Source organism: Ammodytes marinus, assembly GCF_949987685.1.
Source record: "Ammodytes marinus genome assembly, chromosome: 20".
Taxonomy (NCBI): Eukaryota; Metazoa; Chordata; class Actinopteri; order Uranoscopiformes; family Ammodytidae; genus Ammodytes; species Ammodytes marinus.
The window spans coordinates 8,095,359-8,112,507 of record NC_137224.1 but is presented as its reverse complement, the minus strand read 5'-3'; the positions used below and the strand labels follow the sequence as shown (position 1 = coordinate 8,112,507).

Below are 17,149 nucleotides of genomic sequence, written 5' to 3'. Positions count from 1 at the left end.
GCATTTTTTAAGTTTACTATGATTTTTTATACCTGACACCTTTCTCTGAACCAAACTCAAGGAGTCACTATGGAACTCTGCTTTTAGCATCTGCAACTTACAAACAAACAAGAAAAGCTTTTCATCTTATTCCCCTGAAAAACTTTTTCTCAGCTGAAGTTCTTGCTCAAAATAACAACATTGAATCAAACGATTTCAATAAAATGTAACACCTACAGCATTAAGATGGGAGAGATATTGAATTACCATGGAGTACTAGTATGGAGGGTATGCACCTGATAACTTTCTGTCATACATAATGAAAACAAATAACAATTGTTAATTGGTCAAATCTGATGCACAATCAACTTCCCAAATAAACTTTTTTTTTTCCAAATAATTAAATAGTTGAAACAATGGGACTGCTTCTTGCACAATGGAAAAACAATATTTTCTGTGGAACCAGAAACACCCACACGATCAATGGAAGAAAAACCAGGAGATGGCTAATATAAAGGCCAGGACACACTGGTCCGACTACCGACCGTCGCCAGAAAATGGAGTCTGCCGATGCAGGCAGCTCCATCCTCCCCGACACGGTCAAAAAAGTGCGAAGAACACACCGAGCCGACTACCGACTTGCCGTACGTTCTGCGCATGCGCCGGATGACTGCTACAATCTATGGTAGGCTGTTATCGTAACGTAAGCTGTCATTATAACGGAGAGAATGCATGCTGCAGAGACAGACACAGACACACACACTTGTGGACGCTCCTCGCCCAAACTACCTTGACTATTTCTGAAAACATGTGAAAACGTCATGCATGGACAATCTAATGTTGTGTGCTGATTGTGTTTAGCCTACATAACAATCCGAACATTCTCCAATTCTGTTGATAGCTTCCTAAATCATTTTTGACAAAAGTGAAAGTAATATCTGCTCCACTGCCGTGGCAGAGCAGAGACGGGCCGGCCCTCCAGCAATCAGATTACTCCGGCTAAAAGACTGGCCGACGCCGATTGAACATGTTGAATCAGCTGAAAATCAGCTGACCTCTACGACGGCCGACGTCACCGAACACACCAAACAGATTTGCGTCCCCGCCCCCTCCGGACTCTCCGACCATGTCTGACGCCTGATTATCGGGCCGGTGTGTCCTGGCCTTTAGGTAACAGATGTGCCTGATCAGAGCACAATGTTCCTTAGTTACAGGTCTTCTGTGCAGAATCGTGGACTTTCAATAGAGAACACCATGTTCCAGCAGAGTTCATAATTGTTCCTGATAGGGTTGGGGATCGCCACCGGACAGACAGAGTAGAACAAGTGCACCCGAGCATGCGTCAAGGCTGAATTGGTAAAATGAAGCCTCTGTCTGTCTCTGAACTTTTTCATGTATCCCACGGGAAGAGAAAAAAAGGAATTCATTGCAGAGGCGGATCCTCAGTGTTGTAAAGTAATTGGTGCCCATTGTGGCGGCAACGAGAGAAAAACCAATTGTGAAAAGCAGCGGTGAAGGAAGCCATCAAGCTCAAGAAGGAGTCTTTCAGGGGAAACCTAATTCAGATTGCCTTTTTCAGTAGCGTGGTAGAGAGACACAACTCAACTGTGGGCACAGTTCACTGAGGCCATAAAGAAGTACATTTCGAATTGCCAGAAAAAGTCATTCTGGAAAATTGTCAAGTCACTCTGATGAAAGAGGTCTGGTCTGGATTGTTCGGGAATATCATCGGACCATGGGTTAAAAAAAGCTTTTCTTTTTCTAACCGTCAAAGAGAAGAAAAGCAACAAACAACTAGCATGCGCTTTGAAGATGTTCATTGGGCTGACAAATCCTGCCTAAACTTAACTGCCTGTAGGCTTTCAGACTTTTTAAGAGGAATAGTTTGACATTTGGGGAAATACACGTAGTCGCTGTCTCTTAAATCTTTATGATGAATACAAGCCAGTAGGCAATCACTATAGAATAAAGACTGGAATCAAGGGGACAGGTAGCCTGGCTCTGCACAAAAAAAAAACACCTATAAATGTCACTTATTACCACAGTGCTTGTTTTTACTAGTAGTTACATGCTGCATTCATTAGCTTTGAATGTGTTTAGAGGGTTTAGGGGTTTTTGCAAGTCAGTGGTGGCGAGGACAAAAAAAGGTGACGTCGTGCATACTATCTATTTCCCTTTGACGTAACCTGGCTATCATTTCACCCGTTTTGGGGATGTGACCCAAAATAGACTCAGCTCTCTTGGCTTCCCATCACCATCACTCACTTTCTCTCCAGAAGCAGAGGCACCACTCCGCCGTTGACACCTTCCCGTCCTTGTAGGTGTCGCAGGAGTTGAAGAAGGGCCGGATGCAGACCTCGTACTTGTCCAGGTTGATCGCGGTCAGCTCGGCTTGGTCCAGGTACAGGTCACTGTTGGTGTCCAGCTTGGAGAACATCCAGCCAATGGAGTCCCTGCAGCTGGCCACTAGGCTCTTTTCCAGTGCTGTCGGTTAACAATTTGCATAGTACTTTAGTTTCTTTTTTTGTCTATGCAGCAGCATTTCTTTTTGCAAAGACAATTGAGTTGTAAGTTTGGAAGTGGCAGACAAAAAAGCAAGCCGCTGTACGAGTTGCTAACCTGAAGCGGTGCCAGCTCCGAGCTTGCCAGAGTTATTCTGCTTGGCGTTTCCATGGAGGAGCTGGAACCAGTCTCTCAGGCGGTCGCCCAGGTCTGCCAGGTCCTGGCCGGTGCAGCTTTCTGAGGGGGTAAGGAGAAAAACAAAGAGAATCCATGAATTCAAAACCCTGATAAACACCTTAAAGGTGGAGTCAGCAATTCTGGAGAAGGCTGGCTGTCAAAAACACTTTCTCAAAATCAGTGAATTATCTCCTCATGATCCGCTACCTGTCCAGACAGTGTGTGTTTGCTGAAAAAATATCCAATGTTAATACACTGGGCCCCCTTTGTTTATATACCAGTTTACAGAGCCTAGGCTGGTTGGTAACATCAGATTGTTTTTCAGCGCACACACAGTACGGAGAGGTAACGGATTGCAAGGAGATATTCTCAGATTTTGACAAAAAGGTAATTTTGACATCAAGCATTCTCCAGAATCGCTGAGTCCACCATTAACAGCAATCCGACTCACTACACCTTCCCACAAAGCAGAGAGGGATCGGGCGCTTCATATCGCTCTTACACATGAACGGTGAGGGTATAAAAGCAACACTCACTTTCAAGCTTCTCTGGTGTACTGTTGGATTTGTCATGCTGTCATTTGTAACCCTATGATCTGCTAATCAAAGAAAACATTATATCGCAATTAACTCTAGTGCAGCAAATTGCTTCAAGCCAACAGGAATCCACTTTCAGTTTCAGGCAAAGCCATTATTCCATGCTGCAGATGAAATACAGGAGTAACATTTCATCTCTTTTGATCAATTGGCCTTTTCACGTGCCCGAGAGAGCCTGGACAATCAATAGTGTTTGGCTGCAATGATAGATAGTGTACACTCTCAATAATTAATTACTACATGATTGAAAGAGCAGATTAACCACATGGGGGATATTTGGGTAACACAGTAATCTCTGGAATTGGTGAGTATTGATCCCAAAACGTCGAGCATTGGGACGATTGGTTCTGTGAGAAGAATGGAGTTTTAAGAGAGCATGTGCTGTGTGCAGACTTTCTGTTTTTTGAACCCTTTGACTCATGAAAGGGATGATAGTGACGCAGGCGGGGAGGCATGGATCCCAAAATGAAGATGCATGACTACGAGAGTGGGAAGTAAAATGAAAACAACTTTCCACGTTTTGTGTCAGTGTTTGTGGTGGTGACAGGGGCCGTGGCACAGGGGCAGAAGCCGGCGCACATGATGCTCAGCTCTTTGCCTGTGAGGCAGGCCTGCTGCTCCAGCTTACACTGTGAGAGAGAGAGAGAGAGAGAGAGAGAGAGAGAGAGAGAGAGAGAGAGAGAGAGAGAGAGTGAGAGACACACACACAGAGAGAGAGAGATGCTGTTAAAATATTTATGGGGGTGACTGCAGGAAAGAGAGAGATTGCTCATTCAGATGAGACACTGCACTTAGAGGAAGGCAGCAAGAATGAGCTGTCATTTTCCGCCTCCTATCTCATGCAAGGTCAAAATTAAAAAGTATACATAAATCAATAAAGAGTCACTGCTGGCAGCGGCCGGGGTACGGTGATGCCACTCCAAAAACAACGTCAGTCATTAATCACTTGTCCCTGCGCGGGCAGTGACGAACTGTGCCGCCCGGCCGCGCCCACGTATGTGTCAGCGTTGCAGGAAACAGCACTCGACTGGACCAGGCTCATTATTTAAAACGATGACACAGGCACTTCCCATTTCTTTTCAGGGCTTTTTATGGCGGCGGAACCAGGTAGTAAAGCAAAAGAGGGGAATAAAAAAAGGTAAGAGAAGAGTGCTTTCAAGGAGAGAGAGGTTGGCGCAGATGGCTTCTCCCTTTACCTCGGAGGCGTAGTTGTGTCCATCAGAGCCACATACAGGTGAGGAGGCGGCGATGGGGCAAGGCTTACAGCCGCTCTCGTGGGCCTCAGGCTGCCCTGATTGTTTGACTCTGAACATAAAAAGAGAGAGAAAGGAGTCAGTGCACCCAATTTACAGAAACAAAACCTCAATTATCTATACCTCTAGGGGTATCTAACCATGCGGATCATTTTGTTTTCCAACGTGTTTACTTTTTATTTAAAAAAAAATCTCTAAGAAAATGCTTACACCATCTAAACATCAGCAGGTGAGCTGTTCAACATTTCAACAAGTTGGTTTAATGCGTTAGCATGATAACATTTGCCTATTGAATGAATTGTAGGCTGATCATATGATGGGTGCAGATGAAAAGTCAGGGGCCACCAAAGGACGATTAAACATAAGGGAGACTTGAGTGGATTTCATCGCAATCAATCCAATAGTTATTCTAGACATTTCACCAAGAAACAAAAACAACAGTCAACAGTTTTCATAATCCCTTTTTTTATCAAAAGTATTTCTGGAGAAAAAACATTTGACAGGTGAGGTCTATGTGTGGTCAAATGAACGGCCCACAGATGCCAGGACAGCACAGTCACCACTCTCTTTCTGCTGGCAGGCTTAAAAAAAACTTTTCAGGCAAACATCTTGACACCACACTTACTTAGCCTACACGTCTTATTTCTTAGAAACTAGCCCTGTCACGGCAGCACTGAACATGCTTTTAGTTGCCTGTTCGAGAGGGATGCAATTCCAATTGTTGATGACATTTGGCTTTTCGTCCTGTCAACTGTGAACGCACTTATCGTTAAGTTGCTTTGGACGCTTGTTCGGGCGAGACACGCATTGTGCTGATGAATTTTTTAAATGTCATTTTTAAATGCTATGAGCACCATTTGCTTCAATGGGGTGGCGGTGGGTGGTAGCACTGTTTGGATGCACCGCTTTATAAAATTTCCCCCATGCTTCCACGGTGATTGTCGCCGTGTTCTGTGAGCGCAAGCAATAAGCGTGCAGCACGACTTCTGAAGCCTCTGCTGCTTAATGACGCTACGATGGTTAGGTGCACTTGCGCTTGTGCTTATTACCCGTAATTTGACAGTGTCTCTCAGTCTCTGTAAATGAAGCACTTTATTGAAAAAGATAAATGCCTGCCGCAGCAGATAGACAATGCAGGTAGTAGAATAATTCACTCCATTAATTCCTTTTCCGACAGAAAACCCTGCTCATTTGTTTCTCGTCAGAGTGGAGTGAATGGTTGAGATAATGGATAAATACTTTTTTTTACTGAAGTTTATCCCAAGAAAAGGGTTGTTATACTTTTACCTAACACTGTGCTAAATAGCCCAAATGTATTTCACTATATGCTATAGCCTAGTTGTCACCCCCCCTTCTCTCTCTTCCGCATCCACTTCCACTGATTAGTCATTTTAAAGTTGCCCTATAATTCAACATGGGTGGCTCAGCAAAGTCCAGTGCACATTGTACTGTTTGTTCAAGCGATTGAGACCTAAGAACACAGTCCGCCTCACTGTCCCTCCTCACCAGCCACATTCCTCTATTCCCCAGTCACCTCCCTCCGATGCCATTTTCCATCCATCCATCCACTAGATGCCCTAGGACTTTACCCCTACTTTCCAGATCACCTGGCTGCCGAAAAACGGTAACTCAGAGAACTTTTTGAAAACACGATACATCAAAACATGTAACTGATGGATGGATAGATGGAGATAGATAGATAGATAGATAGATAGATAGATAGATAGATAGATAGATAGATAGATAGATAGATAGATAGATAGATAGATAGATAGATAGATAGATAGATAGATAGATAGATAGATAGATAGATAGATAGATAGATAGATAGATAGATAGATAGATAGATAGATAGATTTTCTCTGTGTTTATTATGCACCAATATACCAAGGCACATTCCTTACTTGACAATAAACCTGATCCAGAAAAAGTGCTTTATTTACACATCCAGCAGACGCAAAACAACATTACTATTCATCTGGAGCTGTGTTTCTGGCCGCCTGATGAATAAAATAAATCCAATATTCACTCTTATTTTAGATCTGGTCCCCGCTCCCCGAGGGAAATGTCAGTCTCTTTAGCTTCTTAACGCTCCATTATATTCACCAGCTAGTCGCTAACTGTATCGTTAGCATGTCACTTGATCCATTGTTTAGCCTATATAAAGGCATGATTCATAACAGCTTTGTATACATTACATAACTGTAGCAGTTTGGTAACACGTTTAACAATTGTTAATGTATTTTTGCTCCTTTTTTATTAGCTGCATAATTAAATTAGTGTTAACAATGGATTTAATTTACTGTAGCCATAATCGTGTTTTGCACTAATGTATTTAGACATTGGCAGTACTTTTTGAGGAGGGAGCTATTGTAGCTGTCCAAAAATCCCCATTTTTCAAATGGAAGGCTGACGTGAATGTTATTTCCGTCTCAGCTGCTCGTATTTACAGACCATAAGGAGGTGACAGGAACACAACACAAGAAGTCTCTTCAGCCAGTTTCCTACTGTAGGCTGTTCACAAACATAATAAATCTACTGATGGTGCTATTTTGGTTTCGTAGAAGAATTGTCAAATGCAGGGACCTCAGAGGCCTTTATCCACTATTCTCGGGTTGCCTCTGATTTTTCTGAAGTTAATTTTAGTCCAGGCTTAACTACATAGATTTATGAGTTCACAAACTGATGATCAGTGTAGTTTTTAGTAATTCAACTAAGTAATAGCGACTTCATTAATAATTCAAACTGAGCCATGGGAGTTCATGATACATCATGCATAAAAATGTCATTATGACTCATGTATTAGTTAAGCATTAATTAATCATAAGGCAGTATGCACCTTTGGCATTAAGTGTAACCCATTAAGCTAGTATCTCGTTTTTAAAGGAGTATAACTGAGATGGTCCATAGAATTAAACAATGGCCATAAAAATGTGTATCTCATGAGCAACTAAAGACCTAAGTTTGAGTATTAATTGCTACCCAATAATAAACGTTTTAGGGTTCACAAATTTAAATAGAAAATTCAAGGACCCATTATAAAAAAATAAAGAAACTACATTCAAATTGCTTAAAAGTCAGGGAGATCTATTCATGTCATTCAAGTTAATAACTGGGGCGCTCTCAAACTCACGATATTATACTAAGCTAAATATTTCTGTGCTTAGAAATTGAGTGGCATTTGACGACATTAACTATTAAGTACGTGATTTAACTTCAGATTAGGTTTCATAATATACTTGTTTGCATTCACTTTTACCACTTTCCATCCACACAGTTATTCAGTCATTGCTCAGCGTGAGTGTTCCAGCTGAAAGGATGTCACTTCTGACTCCTGACTCTCTGGCCCTGTTACTGAGTTTAATCAATAGCTCTCCAACCAGACACCTAAAGGCTTTTCACTGACAAACAGTTGACACCAAACAGCACACTGGCGTGTCCGAAATCTTTTCTTAAAGGTGGCAACACGTCCTGCAATCAATACAGATGGACCCTCCTCCACCCACCTGTGCTCCAGTTTCTTGCGATTGACACACATGGCCCTCTGGTAGCCCTGAGCGACGCACACCTTATGGCGGCTGCACTTGACGTTCTGGCACGGGTCCTTGGTGGTGTCCACGTCTGCAAAACGGGAAAAACAACAACAACACTGAGTCAGAAACCAGAGGCGTCAATCACAGCTGAGGTGTTTTGCTTTAATTCTATGTTTTTGTCACCGCCTGTAGAAAAATACAGAGCCCCCGGCTGTTTCTAAACGTTTGCCTCTTGACGAAGGAGCATGTGTTCAACAGACTGATGGCAAAAAGCACCAGCCAAAAAAAGACTTGAATTAAAATAGCCTCACAATCAAGTTCTGTATATTTATGGCGTTTAAAATGATCCTTCCAGCCTCACAAAACTCTCTTTCACACAAGCGGGTGCAATAAAAATCATGAAATGTGTAATGAAAAATATTCCGTCTGGCAGTGTGCACAAATGAGTCCATTGATTTTATAGTCAGCACAGCTGCAAACATGGACGCCTTTGCCTGTCATTAGTGAGGTGGCCCACCATCGATAGCACCGCCTGCAGTCTCCACTGGCTGTTTTCTGATTGCGAGAAAACATGACAGCACTGATTGAGCATCTCTTTCTCCCGGCTTGTCACATTTCACATCCCCCATGTCAACTTATCACTGTCTCTCTCTACCCATCTTGTCTTTTTTCTCTCTCTCACGCAGACACACAGACACAGACACACACACACACACACACACACACACACACACACACACACACACACACACACCCCGTCTTTGTCTCCCACGTTCCCCTTCTCCTTTCATCCCTCGCCTCTTACTGTCTCTCTACACCTCCCTCCCAACCCTCTCCATCTTTGGAGAGTTGAAGCGTTCAATGCCAACCTCTTTTCCACTGATAGACTGAGAGATGGAAATAGCACACAGCGTCCTCCACCTTCCCTTAGTCGGTCAATGCCATCCCCGAAACACTGGATGTCACACCATCCAAGCCTTTTTACAGCCTTTTGCTGTAGAGGCATTGGGGGCAACAACAACAAAAAAAAAACCTTCATAGGCTCAGATAAATTTAAGAGTGAGTGGCAAGTGGCGGTCGGCGAGAGAAATTTAAGCCGTGAGGTCCTGAGTCAGCTTTGAGCAGCTGCTTTGTATTCATCACGGTCAACAGGCGAGGTGGCAGCCTGCCAGCCAGATCCCTGCAAATCCAGACACTAAGGTGATACTTTGAAGCTTACAGCAGCAGTGAAGTATATGGAGGACACAACAACTCTGAAGGAATTCAAAAAGTACTGATAGGAGGATGTGCGCCAGTGGTGTTTCTGTTTCTATAAGACCAGTCATGACACTGGAGTTCATAAAAAGGCCAAGTTCTGCACCACTTCCTAGCTAGTAACTTGTTGTGATCCCCCAGCCTTTGTTCCGCAATGCATTTTCATCATGGAGGTTAGCTGTTTGGAGGTGCTGGTTTGTCTGTTAGGTTAGCAAGGTGTCTCATATAGCACAATTTAAACAAGCCTATGAGATATCCTTCATCCCATGTGTGACCCCAGCACTAAATATGTTGTGCTGAGATCCAGTACTGTAGTGTTATAGAGTGGAAAAAATATAAATATTGGATGGATTTGTACCAGAAAAATGTTTTCCAAGACAGCAGAGAAGTCTGGACAAAAGTGTAGTTGACTTTGATTGTTGTCTGAAGTTAGTTTGGCCAGATAAAAAACCTTGAGTTATTCCGGTGCAGAGAAAATATATATTTGGTGGGATCAAGGAAATATCTTTGAAGTTACAACAAGCAGCTGGATAACAGGTTGAAGAATATGTATTTGTATGTGACCGAGGAACACACAGTTCCATGGTCACATAATGGGTTGGGTATCTGGGAAACTTGTTTACAGAGTTTAATAATAGTTTGGTCGACAGTTGAACCAAGGAATAAATAGTTAGTTTTTGGCATTTAAAACATGTCTTAAAAAAATATATGTTTTTTAAGTTTAGTTTAGTATACATATTCTGTATTACTGTAGGCTGAAACATGTTACTGGGGGTACAGTAGTAGTTACAGTGTATGAGCAGAAAATCCCACAGTTCATCTTGATTGAAGAAAACACTAAATTAGAGCAGGACTTCAGCTATAAATATTTAGTGACTATTTCTTTACAATAAAGAAATCAATGTTTTCCGTCTGACTCAATGGCTCATCACATCAGATCACTCTAGTGTTCCTCAGGCTTTCTTCACAATGTGTCGAGTGTGAGTTTTAAAATTGTATTTCCGTGACAAAGGTTTCAGTCTTGGACCATACACTTTTATGCTATGCTTTTCTTTTCTTTTTTGGTGTTGTAATATACCTAAACTATTCATACTCTCTTTCGTGCCATTTCTCATTTTATATATTTTTTGGCCACTGAGAAGAAGCTGATGTACCTGCTGCTTTCCACTAAAAAAGAACCCCAAGCTGTGCAGCGAGCAGTGCACTGCACAGACTGAATATATGGGAAGGAATATAGTAAAATAAGAAGGCACTCACACACGCAGGTACAAAGGTTCTAATACAGTTCTCTTTAGTTGTTCATTTCATATGAGAACTGTAGATCTGAATACTTAAAATACTTAGAGTGACACAAGAATGCGTTGTATGCAGCTGAAGGTGACCATGACTTTATCTCATGAATATCTCATTCCTGTTGAGGAAAATCCTTGCTTTGAATAAGGACGAATATAAGTATGACATACAGTGCACACACATTCATGGGCTAATAACAGCCTTTAATTAGGGAGATTATACCCTTCCTAGGAACATATTTGTACACTTTTGAAGTATGTGCAAAATTCCAACCATTGAGGTCTGGCAATTTTAATTTCTGCAGCTGCACCAGTGGATGAAATGTCATATAGTTTTGCAGGATTGTTGATAATGTTTTTTTGGCCACAAAAAAAGCTGGGAACAGAATTCTGACAAATGATCATCTTTTATTTTGATGAGGCAAACTTAACAAACAGCTGTGTAATTGCACATCCAGCAGAGCAATATAACCATAAGCAATTAGCATTCATCTGAGTTGTGTGTTTCTGGCCACCTGTCGAATGTGAAAATTTCACTTTCCATTTAGACTGTTTTTTTTTCACCAACTGCTGCAAAGTGTTCTTTAATATATAATTCTCCGTTTGTCACTACACACAGCCACATTCACATATAAATAAGTTATCAAATGACAATGATTACACATTGTCATTCGATCAAATCTTTATAATTTTTTTTTTACAATGGTAGCTTTAAAGTCAGCCATGTCTTACATTGATAGGTTAATCTTAAACTGAGCAATATAGGGGGAATAAATGTATTGTATGTCTCACAGTTCAGGAAATTTCGGTCAAATTACAGGAAACCTTTTAAACAGCAATGTGTTCATAATCATATAAAGTGCTCCATGACCTTTCACTGGATCATTTATTGTTACCATGCTAACATAAAACAAAACGATTGCTATACTGTATGTTCCCATAGAAACACAGCTCTCTTATTGCTCCCATGCTCAGTATTCACACAGCACCTTCAAGTCTGCCTCCAAGCAACAGCTTCAAACCAAACACGCCCCTCACGCAGAATTCTTATCAAACTCCTACATACTGGAGAAATGTAAATTCAAGCGCAGGATTTTAATTTTCATGAAAGATCAAGTGTTTTTCACCTCGCCTGATCTTCTTGATTGTTGTTTATGTCTGGATGTGCAAGGGGCCATAGTAATCTTGCTGAAATCATGTCAACAAAAGGCGATGGGACAGCAGCGAGCACCTGTCAGATCTCTCTGAGACTATTACTATTATTACGCTGCAAACTTTAAAACATAACAGAACTGCTTTCTCCCTTTTGCCCGTGTGCCTACATCTGAATTCACTGCATTGCCGTCAGACAGGACCTTCATCTGCAATTTGTTTTACACTCAAATCGTCCGAGGGTGCATTTAACAACGCACTTTAGTGGTTTTCTGGACAAAGGAGAGAGAGAGAGAGAGAGAGAGAGAGAGAGAGAGAGAGAGAGAGAGAGAGAAAAAAACCTGCTAAAGACCTGTTATTGGGCTGCCAAGAAAAAGAAACAGCCATTCGAAACCGAAAAAGACTAAGCTCTGATAATTATTAAAAGCATGAGGGAGACGGGCCCATTTGACAGCTTTGAGTCAATTAGTTTCAAATGGATTTGCAATTACTTTAATCTAAAAAGACCCTTTTATACTCTTACATTAAATTGGTGGTCCCTGTGTTAAAGCAGCCTGCAGCCTTTGTTCAACTCCCACGGAGCTATAACACTTTTGGATGCAACACACACGTTCATCTCTAATTCTACACATCTAATTAAAATGAAATAAAAATAAAAATAAATAAAACATAAAACACAAAGGATGTTAAGGTCCAACATAGCAGCCACTCTGTTAAGTCTTACAACATTATCTGAAGTTGTCCTTCAAACACAGAGAGCAGTCTCTGCAGAGCTGAGCTGATGTCTCACTCAGCTCGGCTTAAAAAATAAAAAGGCACAGGAGTTATCTGTAGTCTCCTTAAGGTTTTTTTGTTCTATCGGTGAGCTTGCAGGAACACCTTGTCACAATTTTTCTGCTGTCTTGTCGAATGTGCAATAAAGAGGACCCCGATCAATTAGGTCTGCGGAATTAGTCCCGGTGGGAGTTGGGACCAGGCTTGAAATCCAACGGCCTTCAAATGAAAATCGCCCACACTTACAGCAGGCAAGGCGTTTTTCTTGGGACTGCATTAATTATTCCCCTTGTTGTAAGAACAGATGACTAGGATAACGTCTGGAGCTGTTTCTCCTCACATCTTTCTCCTTTGATCTTAGCCGTCTTTTTAAGTGAGGCAGCGTTGGTGTGGCGCTGTACACGTAACCTCCCATAATAACCTTGCAGCAGGAACCTAAGGGGGATGTTCAATTGGCTCCACCATGTATGAATAGTACATTAGCCTGACCTGTGTAACGATTCATATTTCACTCTATCACAGCGTTTGACCGGCTTAATCTGGAGAAACTTGCGCTTCAGTTAGGTGTGATAGCTCTATCGAAACAAACCGAACCGCCCCCCCGCCCCCAACTGTGCTTTTAAAGCCTATACTGCATTCCAATACACTCACTCTAAGAAAAGTCAAAAATTATCTGAGCATCAGAAATTTCAGGAAGTTCTAAAGCAGCTGTTTATGCCAAACATCAGCTGGGCTATGAACTTCATGTTCGGAGGACCCAGGAGTTTTCGTTGGGAATTAAACATTTTCTACTGAATGTTAAGAAAAAAAAGTAGCAGCTGTTAAATCTTGGCTAACTGCTATGATTTATGCTTCAGGTAACTTGCAGTTAATAACTTGCAGTTAATAATAACAGACTTTGGAAGGTTAAGAAACAGTTGCAGAGTGCTTTTTATATAATTTTTCATGTCCTTAGAAAAAAAGACCATTTGACTCGAAATAACAGAACTGTTCGCCATTTTCCACATCATCTCCATTCCTTCTCCGCAGGTGGTTTTCTAAAAGTCAGATTTTGTTTCTTTTTCCAACAGGAAACAGACCGCACTGTGGGAGTTCTGAATTGAGCCCTCGGCAACGACGGCAATTATAGCAGGCTTTTCAAACTAATGGATCCGACAAAAGGCTCAGCCAGCCTCTCCTTTCCTGAATCACAACTGTGTTCTTGTCACCCTTCACAAGCTCTGACACACCGGACCACGGCGCTTACCACACGCTGGATGACCTCAGACAACTGCTGCAATTAGGAGAAGCCAGAGCCTCGATTAATGTGCACCGTGCTATTTCATTGTGCAGATGTATAAAGGCAGGCAGCACTTAGCTGTGATTATGCGGGTAGAATTTGAAATACAGCAGGATTCTTTCTCATTTGAATACAAGCATTTCAATATAGAAAGTCTTGCCCACTGCACACAGAACAGGAGAGTATACACTCAGACTCCAAATGAAAGACAGAATCCTTACATGTGCCCAAATCTTTTTCTAATCAGATACAAATGTGTGTTTTTGTTATGACTTACTTTCATCAGAACCCGTGTTCTCCTCTGTGTTTTTGATGTAGTCATCCTGGAAAGAAAAACATATTTGCATCAATTAATGGATTTAATCATTCATGCAACACAATGGAGGGAGTATGCCCTTGCATGCTTATGCTTAATGAGAATTAGAATTCAGAAGAGCATCAATAATGGAGGAAGATAACAGACATTCTCAAAATGATTCAAAAACTTTTGCTACACCCCTTGGGTTTCAATTTGAGTATGATTTTAGTCATTCAAATACATAATAATACAGCTGCTCTCATACTGAATTGGTGAGTTTGAAGAGAAAAAGGCTAATAATTATAACTTTTTATTCGATCCAAGTGTCAATCAAAATTTTGTTCATTTCTTTAAAAGTGAAGTGAGCGATATATTTATGTTAATATACGAGTTAAATCGCTCTATATTCATACAGTAATCGCCTATATAATATGCGCACTTCATAATGTAGGTCTCTCAGTTACCCGCTCTGCATGTAATCGGCAAATAAACTTTTCTGTGATCCCAAAACCTGATATCCAATCAGAAGAGAGAGCGCTACAAACCGGCACGTCTCACTGCCGGTGCACACGCAGAAAGCGACAGTGGGGTGAACTTTTATGCGCCTACAATGGCGGAGCAGGTAAAAATCCTTCCCAATGTCAGTTTTGATGGTTTTTATCATGTTTAATCGCACTTACGGATCTGAGATGATGTTAGATAACTTGCTGCTTGAAGACCGCTAATTGTATCTGCTTCACATTTTTCTTTGCGGCACAGTTATCAAACCCTTTCTTGCTCTTATTTTGACAACTCTTACATACATCCCATAATTATTATAGTCCTTTTTTATTAGGCTATGTGGTTGTTGCGGTAGCCTCTAACATCGGGAAAATGGCACAAGGCAAGACTCTGAGAACGTTACAGTGTCTCATAAAAAAGACTTTGACTATCTTCGCTCCTGCACTGTTGCAGTGGGAATATTTGCAAACTAACTCTGGTTTTTAGATTGCGTCCCTGGCGACGTTGCACTGGAATGATAATAAAAATCATGCATCACCCCCTGCTGTGCCTATTTTAACCCATTTCTCTGTGTCAGGACAGAGAGGATCAACTGTAAAGCGGTTACTGCTCGGCACTAGGCCCAGAGAGGCCCCTGAGGATCAGGTCTGTTCAGTTCAGATCGGTCTTATTCTGCTCACGGGACACAAAGGCTGAGCTCTCATGTCAAGCTGAACGGGTACAGCCGAAGGCATCTTAAATAGTGGGCACGGGGTGAGGAGTAAAAGGGATTTATTTATGAGTTTGTTTATTTTTGTTTTTACAGGTTAAGTTAGTGATTGCTGAGTCTAAAAAGAAGAATACATTTCCATTCATTAACGATCTTGTCCATTTTCGTTAGTGATACTTCTGCTTATTTTATGGAAAGCATCATTTTGCATTTTTCTAGACATGTACATGTTGATGTTTTAAATTTTTTCTTTTGTCGTTTATGTTGCAATGTTTGTCACCACTGATTTGTAGTCAAAGGACACATTTCTATAGCCTGGAAATCCATACCTGCCGCTAGCAAATTAAATTTGCTGCGCCTGTTGGTCTGGACACTCTCCATTGGAGCTCATTAAATATATGTCAGAAAATTCTGAGCTACGTTTCGATTGGTTCTATCTGATATGGGCGGGCAACAGCCCTATGTATGGTGCTCTAGGGCGGACGTAACTGGATGACGACAGTGCTGTGCATGTACCGTCGAAGCCTTGATAGTTAACAACAGAGATGGCTGTGGATATGTTGTTTGAGTTTGAGACGGCTTTGGCCTTGAAACTAAACGATTTGGAAGACAGCACTCAAATCTTTCATTAGCAAGAAAGAGGAATGTTTTGTTTCGCCGACAGACCACCGCAAAAGTTTAATTTACCAGTTAACCCCGCTGTTCGCTAAACGAACGGGGCTTAATACGTCACCTTGTTCATTGCTCTGATTGGTTGTAGTACTATTCTATTGGGTGCAGTGGCATTTGAAATGCACGCATAGCTGCCACCCCTTGAGTTGGGAAGGTATATCGATTGTGGCCAGACCTTATATCGTTCTAGATATGGGTCTGGATTTCCAGGCTAACATTTCTAGGCAATAAGGTTGTATAATTATAAGTAGCCTATTGTTTGTGCTTTAGCCAAGATGAGTTCTTACTCAAAGGGCATGTGACAACTACAGCCTAAAAGAGAAGTTTAAACAAAGACAGACATTGACTCATTGTATTGTATAAATTTACAAAAGAGACACTAACCTCCACTTCCTGTGGCAATGACAAGCAGCAGTCGGGTAAGAAAGAAAGGGAGAGCCATTGTTAGAGATATAAAAAGAAAAAAAAACACTTTATAGTTTTAATTTTTTGCTTCCAGTCAGCATGCAATCAATGTTGGTTGGTTTATTACAGATATGGCAGCAGTTAAACTGTCAGCCCTTAATGCACGCTGATCACTAATACGTGCCTTAGTCTCGCCACTCTCGGGGGGACAACATAAGACATTCACGGAGGATTATGAGCGCCTATTAACCGAGGATGATCCGCCGCCACTTCAATGAGCTGGCAGGGGTCCCGATCTCTAAGGACTCATTCTCTGGCTGTGTTTACAAGCAAGTGCCAAAACGCCGGCCCCCTGCCAGCTCAAAAGTCGCGGATTAGCCATGACATACCGTGTCGGCCTCGGAAAAAACTACACGCAAATTTGTGGGTATCTTCAAAGTCAATAGGCAGATGTGATTTAGATGTTTTTTTTTAATGTTTTTTTTATATATTTAGTTGGAACAGACACACAGTCAGAGCACATTTACTAAGCATAAACCTTTGACAACATAGGCAGATACACAACCTTGAGTTTACAAGGGAGTGACTGCCTTCCTTTCATTCTATTTCACCGTCTTGGCTTCTGTCCAAGGGCATTACACATCAACACTCACCACCACAGCCTCTCCTCCCCGCACGTTTCATCATTCAGAGCCCTGGTGTGTTTTGCAAAGAAATATAGCACTGCATGGTTTATTCCAGCAACTCAACCCAGTAAATAAACCTAATTCCTA

The 17,149-nt window shown here is 41.6% G+C and overlaps 1 protein-coding gene across 1 annotated transcript in view; it reads right to left on the bottom strand.

Moving 5' to 3' along the window:
• The window catches only part of LOC307267380 (testican-2), a gene marked incomplete at its 5' end in the record, with an annotated part of 37,657 nt that overhangs the window by 3,604 nt on the left and 16,904 nt on the right, over window positions 1-17,149 (bottom strand). The window contains 6 exons of the mRNA XM_080049694.1: window positions 2,245-2,463; window positions 2,599-2,714; window positions 3,765-3,883; window positions 4,451-4,559; window positions 8,014-8,128; window positions 14,069-14,114. Of these exons, the coding sequence (XP_079905820.1) occupies window positions 2,245-2,463; window positions 2,599-2,714; window positions 3,765-3,883; window positions 4,451-4,559; window positions 8,014-8,128; window positions 14,069-14,114 (724 nt within the window). The remainder of the gene's footprint in view (window positions 1-2,244; window positions 2,464-2,598; window positions 2,715-3,764; window positions 3,884-4,450; window positions 4,560-8,013; window positions 8,129-14,068; window positions 14,115-17,149) is intronic.